Consider the following 10,785-nt stretch of genomic DNA (forward strand, 5'->3'; position numbering starts at 1 on the left):
AGTCCCGCATGTTTCCTGCAAAATTCAACTGTCTTGTTAAAAGTCTTAGATCATTGTCGTTTCTGCCTAAACCTGCTTGAATACTTTATAAGTATCAAAATCGTGCGACGACCTATGACGAATTTGTCAGAGCCGTAATTACATTATAATGTAGATGAAAGTTCCAAATTCTATCTTCCCGTTTATCCTGATTTTTTGCTTTATCCTTATGTTTCATAAATGTTTCTTAATCAGATATTTCCCTTTTTTCAAGTGTATCATCGATCTGCCCTGTATATATATATTACGGCTGGTCCCTGTTTATAAACGCTCGGATACCGTGCGATATGGGTGTTGATTCTTGGTAACTTTGGGTGCCACGCCTATCAAAACTGCAAAAAATTAACTTTTCCATGACTCTTTATATCTTAGTCATGCTCTATTTTAATCTAGTAGACAAGTATTTGATTATTGCTTTCGTCATTTTCTTCCGTCTCCGGAAAAGTAAAGAAGCAGAGAGGAGACTCATCTAGTTTGCTTTTATCGACTAGGCGTAAACTTGCTCTGCCTTTCATAGACCCAGGGTTTTCTTACAGTTTACACATATAAAAGAACACTGCCTAATCATCTATGTCCAACATGTAGGATTTAACGAGGGAGCCGTTTGCTTCGCGCGGAAGTTGGTAAAAGTTAATAGTCTTAATGGCCCTTCCCATTGGCTGGTAATCATAATTACTCCGTTTGTCTTAGTATTCCTCCGCCGCGTTGTTGGTTCTCAGAAGCTCCGTCTAAGTTCTCTAACTCACTCTAAGTGATGGAAAGTGACAATTTGACCCTTCCTTGCCTGATAGCTGCGACTGCAGTGCCCGGAGAGGGGCGGAGGTAGAAACTACACATAAACAACGGGGCCAGATGTAAAATAAATGGAAAGCTGGAAATCTTTTCTTTGGAACACTGCCAGGGGAGGGTGGCATGCGGTTCGGGCAAGCTTCCAAGCTTTAGGGGGAGGAGAATCGGTTCAAGAATAGGAGACTAGAAAAACCGCCGCTGTGGGCGTCGAGACCATTGTAGACCGGTACAACTTCCCATACGCAATTTTAGGGGGGGGGGGTGTTGGTTGTCGTTGGTTGTCAGACCTAAATACATGTTCAAGTATGTCCCCATTCATTCGGGCGGTTGTGATGTGCAATACAAACTTCAAACGGAGACAAGTGTCCTAATGAATTTGTTTACAGCCACAACTCCACACTCACTCAAGAGTCGAGACAGCGATCGGACTGTTTGAAGAGCAGTTAAACTGAAATGTAAAGCACTGTGTATCGAATCTCCCAATTAAGCGTTATTGTAAAGGCAAGTATATATGCCCAGTTTACCACGTTGCTTAACAAGCAGGATAAAGTTTCGTTGTTTTTAGGTCCATTTAATGGAGAGATGGAGTATCAGCTGCAAAACGGGAAATGTTCGAGGGGAATGAATTTTGAGGCTGGATTAAAGGGAAGACAATACAAAATTTTATTCCATGGTTTTAACTTCGCGGAGCAGAGATCATCGCAAAAAACGTGAACTCAAAAAAACACCGCGAACATTTCACCTTGTACAACACTTCAGTAGATACTAGTAGCCAAGTCATGGGGCGTGGCACTGGGCGGAGGGGCGGCGGCCTTGTGGTCGCTGCCTCAACAAGGCGTTTACTTAATTTGGACATGTTGAGTCACACCGACTTGACTGTCAGATGGTTGACACTGCGGGGTTACAAATGTATCGTCTGTTTTGGACGTCAATCTTGCGTTCTGGACATGTAAACGTCGCGAGGGGAAACGCGACCCGGGAATCCCGGGGAGGTCGGCAGGGGCGGCCGTGGGTCAGTGAAGAGGGCACCGGCCTGTTAGTAAACGACATAACGGTCCTGGGCAACACGGGATGTCCAGTATTGTGTACATCTCACCAACAGCCGTGTCCTGCAACGGCGTACGGTCGACTTCCATCTGTATAAACCTCACCTCATCGGCGGGGGCACCCAATCCTGCAGCCTGGTAACCATACTGTTGTGAGCTACTCGGTACCTTTACGGTACAGGGGTTTTGTCCACCCGCCGGGTACATTAGCGCAAGCCGGGCGATTTTTACGGGGTTGATTTTAATTGCGGTCATCAAGAAAGAAAGCCCACTGGATAAATAGGCCGTTAAAATCGTTATTGCTGAGTAGGAATAATTTAAGCTGGCAAACTACCCCATATCTGATCCATTCGGAGAATGGTTACCAGGCTATCTGGTCAGTCTTTGGACGCTGCGGGGTTTTCCTAGTGCGGTCACGGTGGGTGGGGTGGCTGTTCCCCGCGCCCTTCCCCCGTCTTTAGTTACACACAGACGGGGTTTCCACACACAGAAATCAGACAAAACGTCAACGGAAGCACCGAATGCACATGTATGCGTGTTTCCGCATTCTGCATGATGAAAGTGTCCGAATCGGTCAGCATGAAAGGCGTTCATTTGCGTTATCAGTCATCTTAATCGAAAAATCGTCTCGGCAGCCTCAGACGTCTTGTCCCGCCTCTTCCTTTTCAAGATGACGGAGCACTTTAATAAGAACGTTTTACCCCACAGGGAATCTGGGAGATTGTTGGATAGTTAAAGATGATTATCAAATGTCAAGACGAGTTCTTAGAAAGTGCAAACTCGATGATTGCACGAATGGCCACTTCCCGTTGTCAGTATTAATATAAAAGGATATTTTTTCAATATTTGACTTAACCATAAATTCACCATTACATGTCCAGTTTATATCTCTATCATAAAGTTCAAACAGTGGCCTGTCATACGCGTATTGTTTTTTTTTCTTCTTCTTCTTTTCTTCTTGTTGATTTCAATGTGGTATTATTAGACTGCGACAGCATGACGAGGCAGAATACTGCATTTCCTGTGGCCAAAGTTTCGGACCCAAAACAGACCAACACAGAAGTGCATGCTCACAAACGTCCTTGACTGGTCATTGTAGCTGATTATCACAACTGTGTTTCTCTCAGCTCTCTTAAAGGATCTTAAAGGATTCGAATGAACGACTTAAGCATCTCTTGAGTGTGTTCAAAGTGTCAACAGGTTCCTTTTTGAGTCACGGGAAAAATGGTCGGCACGTCGCTCGAGGGCCCCTCCATGTTCATGACCGCCGCTTGAGTATACGCGATAAGGTGGCCAAGCCTGTGACACAAGCCAGCCGCGCCTGTCACGGAGTGGGGATGGGACTACTCAGGTCTTTAGGCTACACCAGTTTTATTTGTTGCTTCTCGGAGTCGCCTGTCCATTTTTCTTTTCATTTTCCATTTTCAAAAACAATTAAGTCCCTAAAAATATTACAGGTTTTGCTATCACAAACCTATAAATATAACCATTCAGAGCCACATACACAAAATTCCAGGCTAAAAACAATGGCTTTTATTCAGAACAAAAGTAACGAATCAAAGAAAGGGTTCATTGTATAAAACGAGCAGTTTAAACTCCTCAGGCTACTGTTTTTTGTGTTATTTAAGCCGTATATCTTCACCACAGGTCGGTCCATTTTTTTTTTCTGAAAAAAATTCTAGAAGCTACAAATGAATTTGATGCGGCCATATCATCATGTAGGCAAACAGGGCTGTCTGAAACCGCAGGGTGGCACTCCAGCCGACATGACACATCAACAAACATGGCGGACATACCTGCCAGAAACAAACATGGCCCCCAAATCATAGACAGACCAACACGCTACGAGAAGCACTAACTCCTCTCTTTACCTGCACCTTATCATAGTTTTCTTTTTTCTGTGCCCTCTAACGTTACTTACACAAACCTCACTGCTCTTAAGTAGGGCATTATCAACATGTTCATTTATAAACACACGACCATCAAGAATGATAATCTTATCATAAAGACATTTGTTTATGCTAATCTCCAACATTATATTCGTTCATTTGAATGTGCGAATTAAAAACAAATTCTGTTCCGAATATCTCACCACCATGTGAGATGTATTTATAGTTTATACCGACTATAACATTACAAACTTGCAAAGTATATATACATTACCATGGCTGCCATTACATCAGGTTATAAATCTTGGACCACAAATCCTGTATCATATGACTGTGCTTGCAGTTCTCACTGTATGTAGCAGCGTGCATTCCCCGAACGCATCCCTCCATACAAAAGGTAAGCACTCTTGCCCTTAGATACACATATCGCGGCGCTTAAGACTAAACAGTGCGTTAATCATGGCTTTAGTGTGGCTAACCTTGGGTCACGGCGATTGGCAGTCTGAGGGGTAGACTAGGACAGGCAGACGAGAGAACAAGTTACAATTAATTATAAAGGTAGAAAGAAAGAAGGAAAGAAGAAAAAGAAAGATGACAAGAAGAAAAGGGCAAAAAAGAAAGAAAGATCAGAGCTGTCGGTGGAAATTTTAAGCAGACTGTGACAGATCCAACAGTCGACACGCATCTGTAAAAGCCTTTTCCGTAACAAGTCAACGGAATCTGTTCAAAGGACACAAGCACGACTATCCCAAGACTGTGTTTAGTTGGTGACCATACAAGTTTCGCACGACTTGTGTGACTGGACCCTCACCGGATTCCTTAATGCGCAGCCCGCGTTTATGACTAACTACATATTTAACGTTGCGCCAGTCAGACTATCGCTCATGACCGGGTCTGCCGCATGCCGAGATTAGCCGGTTTGGCGCACGTCTAGTCTGAGTGAAGAATGAGGAAGTGCCAAACACTGAGGTAACCCGCTGTCACGAGAGAACCGTGGGTTTGTTTTCATGCCGAAACAGGAATGCGCGGGAAATGTACACAAAATGTAAATTTCAGTAGCCACCTGCTACTGGACAGTATGGATGTTGTAGTGAGCGTTTCTCAAGCCAAGGTCTTCATGCCAGAATTTTTTTATGCCCTCGTTATTTATACAGAATAACTATTGTTTTTATAGTGAGCTCGAGTAAAACCTCGGACCAGAGCTAATTTCCAATGAATTCATTGATAAAGTAAGTGATTTTATGAAAATATTTACGTAGTCAGCAAACAGGGAAGATCGACACCCGCGTGTGGTATGAAAGGACAGGTCAGACCGGCTTGATAATTGTGTAACAAGACATCTCTTTAATCCATACCCTCTGGTGGAATCTTACGTGGCTTCGTAATTAACCACGTCCCCACATCAATGTTAAATTTTGGGCGCAGACTTCAAATGAAAAACATCTCTTGATCTTGGGCACGGCGATGTTCAAGAGGAGAGCGGCCAGCTACAATGGTTTTAATGAAGTCGCCCATTTCCGGCTGAGCTTAGCAAGTTTCGGGAAGGACCATACGGTCTTGCTTACATCATTATCAACGTAGACTAATCAGGAGATAACTTCGTACCGCACGCTGCGGGGAGAAGGATGGGAGTAGACATTCCGGGCATTATCAGACGACTGGCCGTGGACGTGGCCGTGGTTTGGAGTGCAGACTGTCGATGAGTTTGTGGTCACTTCTGGCAAATGTAAGCAAGGGTTGGGAAACCTCGCACCTCAGAAAATATCTTGAGTTATTGTTAATCTTCTAGCTTTATTTTGTCTTGTTAATCTGCTGACTTACTTATGATTGAGAAAATAACTGTCCAATGTGCCCTTATCCTAGACTCGGATCAACTCAGTTTTCTGCCATCTTTTTGATACCCCCTTCACATTATATACGATCTTCGGACGTTCTTCGCGATCGCAGGAAGGTCGGCTGATTTTAAGATCTTAAGATGGTCTTGCGTATTTTTCGCCTCAAAACTCTCCCCTTCACATATACGCGAGGCTCGTGAGATCGACGGTGAATAAATCTATGATAATAAACCTCCCATGACCTCTTGCACGCGGACAAGGTAACACAAAACGTTCCTCAAAAAAGGCAAGAGATCAATAAATGTTGCTTATTTTGTTGTCGGAATCTTTTTAACCAATGAATGGAATGCGCGGGCATAATAGAAATGACGCAAGAAAAGAAAGTGTGTCACAAAGCCAGCCTACATACTGCCACAGGGGCCACAATGTTAGAATTACCCTCACATTCCCAGAAATTCAATATTTGTAAACAAACGGAAGTCGGGCGAACGTCGCCCGAACGTTGCCCAACTGACGGGCGTTCTCCATCCGATTTGCGCTCGATGATTAATAACTATGTCTTTGCTCGCCTATCGGTCTTCAATCGTTGGATTGACGCAAGACTATTGACCGATACCCTTGCAAGGTACACACGATTTGCACGCACAATCTGCGACTCGGTAACGAGCTGTGCGATTTTGGAGATTTCTTTCGACTAGTCGCATATGTTAAGAACATGTTTCGCTGCACCGCGACCGTCGTAAGACTCCTGAAAACTGCCGGCGATCCGTAAAAATCGCAAGATGATCGTGAGAACACCGGACGTCTTACTCACGAAAATGTCATTCAGAGTTCGTAAACTAGTCTTCCGATCGAATCGCGCCTATTGTGAAGGGGGTATAAGTACATTTCACATAACTCCCTGTTACTAAAAGTGTTAGTGTCCTCGACATACCTAGAGTTCGAATGGCGATTGCAGAACTTCGGACACACACAAGGACATGCATACAAACAAACACGCTCACCAACTGATTACAATACCTCCGTTTTCATGGAGGTAACAATTGAGTTGGCAGAATTTTACTCACATATCAACTATTTAACGAGCACTGTATACTGTAATGGCCATAACATATCTGGCCGCCAGGCAGACAATGGACACATCCAGGGCACGGCTATATGTTCTAACGGATTGAAGTGCCGGTGGACAGTTTTTCATTTATTCAATTTGTAGTAAAACAAAATCCCCACGGAGAGAGTGCAGCGAGAAGTGGCAAAAATCCAACACCAGGAACCAGTGCCAAAAGCCACCACGCACACATGAACGAGCCGTGCATCGACCCTTGAAACTTGGTCACTTCCCAATTTTTCTTGAAACAAATGAAATACAACCACAGCCCTACATAAGGACCTCGGGTAGAATCTCATGGGTATTTGTGCAACTGCGCATACACGGCGGCCTCTCCACGGCACGCGATTTCAACCAAGCACACTGTTTCATCACACCCTATTCTTCTCCATAAGTGTGTGGAGTTCATTTACGTGCATATACGAGTGGACTAGCCACCTGCTCCAGTGCTTACACAACTGTGCGGCCTGAGGGCGATAAGTACAAAGATGGTTACTACCCAACATACCACAAGGTGTAAGAATATGAAACTAACTATACGTTGGTACCAACAATGTAATGACTTACAGAGCCGATCGCTTGAAAGGTACGACCTAACCGTGTGCCGGACTTGGACGGCGGCCTGCCTGTCAGTAAGGCATTTCCACCTCCGCCTCTTCAGCCACGGGTAGGATATTGGACATGGCACCCAACATGGACGTGCTTGAATTCTGACCCTCAGACATTTGAAAAATGCATATTCAAAGAGAGTCTAAAGTGTATACAAAAGTATACGGGGTATACAGGGTATTGTGGAGGAATTATCTGTACCTCAGTAACGGTTATAGCTTCAAGCAATCAATCGCTGGTAGATATCTTGTCGAGGATAAGATCACAGAATTTTTTTATGAGTAAAAGGCATAGAAAACCCTGCCCTAAGATAATGTCCATTACTTCTTAGAGGTTTTATAGAGCATACTTGCGAGTCGTTGATCTTTCTTTCTGTAATGTTCTTGATTTGAAAATCTGCTGACTGTGCCAGCTTGGTCTCACGCTAACCGGAACCAGACAACGAGACCTTGGCCAGAAACGAGACCGTGTATACTACAATGTATATTACAATTGAAAACAATCTTTTTACATTTCAGATGACGCTTGTAAAGCATGTGTATATATATATATATATATATATATATATATATATATATATATATATATATATAGCATTTTCCTGCAGTATGAACACGCGCACCAATATACTAGTACATGCAGTATCTTTGATGTAGTGACATCTCGTTATATAAGCACCCCTCCCACTGTGACCTCGTCAATAACCTTTAGCCGAGTTGGAGACGAAAAGGCTTTGTCTGACACGCAGGGTTAAGGATCGGATGTACATTCCACAAACTCCATCACCGCTCTTGAACTTCAGCCCAAGGGCTGCATGTCTTGGCAAACAGGGTGCTGGTTCTTTTCATTGTCTAAATCACCTCTTGGCTGCTGACGTTCTCGACATGCACTTGAATGTCAAAAGTGAATAGCAGGAAACTTTAAACTTGCCAAAGACATGTTCCAAGTTATGAGGTACCGTTATGTGAAGCCCGTTGTAATCCTATGATAGTACCTGGAACTTTGAGTATTGTCTTTTGTGTAGCTTCTGCAGTTTTCGTGTGTTCAATAGCTCGTAGCGCTCTCGTCTGAGACGATGTCCGCATGTCACGTACGGCGTCTTCTCGTTGTCTAGAGCTGTCTAACGCTTCGTGTGCGCCGTCCAGTCACGTCTGCGCCACCGTTTAGTCATGTGCGCCGTTTGCCTTAGATTAGTGAGAATAGCTGTATGGATCTCGCAGCAACGTTGTCGAATATGTTGCTTTAGCTTAGATACCACGCTATAGTTTGCGTCAATTTTTCTTAGGTATTATCTGGAATTAACAATGCAAGTCTGATACTATACTTGTATGCTATCAATGTGATGTTTGGATACTGAATGTATTTTGACCACTTGCTATAGGTATGAGGTGATATCCTCGTGTCTTTGGAAGAAAGAACGAAGCAATAAAAAGATGGGAGAGTTCAAACATCACATTCTCAACTTTACCCCGGAAATAGTTCCGAGCAACCGACCAATATATTCTATAGTACAACATAAGCATCATCTGTCTTTGAGACAAATGTTTTGTTTGGGTACCGTTGGAGGCAACAGGTTGTACACGTGAAGAAGAAAAAAAGAAAAGAAAAAGAGACCTGGCTGCAATCAACTCATCAAGTCACAGTTGTACAGAAAAAGAGGACAGGTTTGTCGGTGAGTATCAAGAGATCGCCGATCACTGGGAAATTGACAAATATGTCGCCCATGTTAAGTCCTGTCTTTCCTTCTTCTTTCAGCTGATCACCCCCAAGTTTCCAGTTGTGGTGAAGATTGGGCATGCGCACGCAGGACTTGGTAAGGTAAGGACGCACAACTTGATAATACATTTGAATGTCGTGACTACAGTTGTGTTATATGTCAAAATACCAGTTGTGTTCTATATCTAGTGGAAGAGTCGATTCATTGAATAGCTTTATCAGGTAAGTCGCTTGAATGTAAATTTAAGTTTTACTAGCATAGCCACAATTTTGCCGCCTGCCAATGTGTCGGTAACGTCTCAGTTGCCTTCACCAGGGCCGAATGAAATGTGCTATCATTTGCCGCTAGGGGTGTGGTGACGAGATGCGATCCCAAACATGATTTGGTTCTCTCGGTGTTCCTATCACAAGTGAATTTAGATATAGAAAATTACCATGATTTCCAGGACATCACCAGTGTTGTAGCTGTAGCCAACACGTGTTTGTTTATTTGTTTGTTTGTTTGTTTGTTTGTTTTTTCCAGGTGAAGGTAGAGAACCACCATGATTTCCAGGACATCGCCAGTGTTGTAGCTGTAGCCAACATGTGTTTATTTATTTGTTTGTTTATTTGTTTGTTTGTTCCGGTGAAGGTAGAGAATCACCATGATTTCCAGGCAATCGCCAGTGTTGTGGCTGTAGCCAACATGTGTTTATTTGTTTGTTTGTTTGTTTGTTGTTCCAGGTGAAGGTAGAGAACCACCATGATTTCCAGGACATCGCCAGTGTTGTAGCAGTAGCCAAACACGTGTTTGTTTGTTTGTTTGTTTACTTTGTTGTTGTTTGTTCCAGGTGAAGGTAGAGAATCACCATGATTTCCAGGACATCGCCAGTGTTGTAGCTGTAGCCAACACGTACGCCACGACAGAGCCATTCATCGACGCTAAGCATGACATCCGGGTACAGAAGATCGGCAATAACTACAAGGCATACATGTGAGTCAGGTCGCAGTCTGGCCGGTAGAATACTTTTAAAAACTTGAAATTCCATAGCATTGTTCATAGCAATTTTCTTTTAGCGCGTAAACATGTATCAATTACCCACCGATAATGTTAGAACCAGATTGTTAAACCGATACCCCACCCAGCCATTTATAACGACTGACTTTTGTCTTTCTTTGTCTTCTTTGAAAAAAAAACATAGGCGAACTTCAATTTCTGGCAACTGGAAGGCTAACACAGGATCGGCCATGTTGGAACAGATTCCAATGACAGAAAAGTAAGTGTTACGTGTCTGCTTATGCAACATTATATACTTACTTGTTTAACCGTAAAAAATGGCGGCTATGACGTCTCACGTAAACGTATTACAGTACTTCACGTTCTTTAGATATAGTTTCTTAGCAGGATAAATGGACGAACATATTTTAAATGTAGTTTCCTTGAAATGGATTGTACACGGCTACTATGTCACGTACTAAGATTCACGTAACAGTAACGCTTGCTGTGGATTCCTAATGCCTACAGTTATGAGAGCCTGAAGGTTGTATAGCGATACTGTCAAACACTCATGATCGTAATAGTAGTATACTTTGTCTAAAACAAAAGTGTCTGATTTCTTGACGTCAGCTGTGACGTTAGCACACTAGGACCGCCACCAAATGTAAGTTAGGAATGGCGCACAATAACCCACGGATACTGTATAACATTAGCCTGAGTATCATCCTCCGTAGTAACCGCTGGCTCACGACTTTCGCTTGCTAACCACGGAATACGC

The 10,785-nt window shown here is 43.3% G+C and overlaps 1 protein-coding gene across 8 annotated transcripts in view; it reads left to right on the plus strand.

Annotated features, from left to right (window-relative positions):
• LOC118415648 (synapsin-3-like) overlaps nucleotides 1-10,785 on the plus strand; it is a 66,727-nt gene that overhangs the window by 48,829 nt on the left and 7,113 nt on the right. For all 8 annotated transcript variants that reach the window (XM_035820369.1, XM_035820365.1, XM_035820371.1 and 5 more), the window contains exons 6-8: nucleotides 9,071-9,133; nucleotides 9,862-10,004; nucleotides 10,213-10,287. In XM_035820369.1, the coding sequence (XP_035676262.1) occupies nucleotides 9,071-9,133; nucleotides 9,862-10,004; nucleotides 10,213-10,287 (281 nt within the window). The remainder of the gene's footprint in view (nucleotides 1-9,070; nucleotides 9,134-9,861; nucleotides 10,005-10,212; nucleotides 10,288-10,785) is intronic.

The sequence above is a fragment of the Branchiostoma floridae genome, chromosome 5 (genome assembly GCF_000003815.2).
Source record: "Branchiostoma floridae strain S238N-H82 chromosome 5, Bfl_VNyyK, whole genome shotgun sequence".
Taxonomy (NCBI): Eukaryota; Metazoa; Chordata; class Leptocardii; order Amphioxiformes; family Branchiostomatidae; genus Branchiostoma; species Branchiostoma floridae.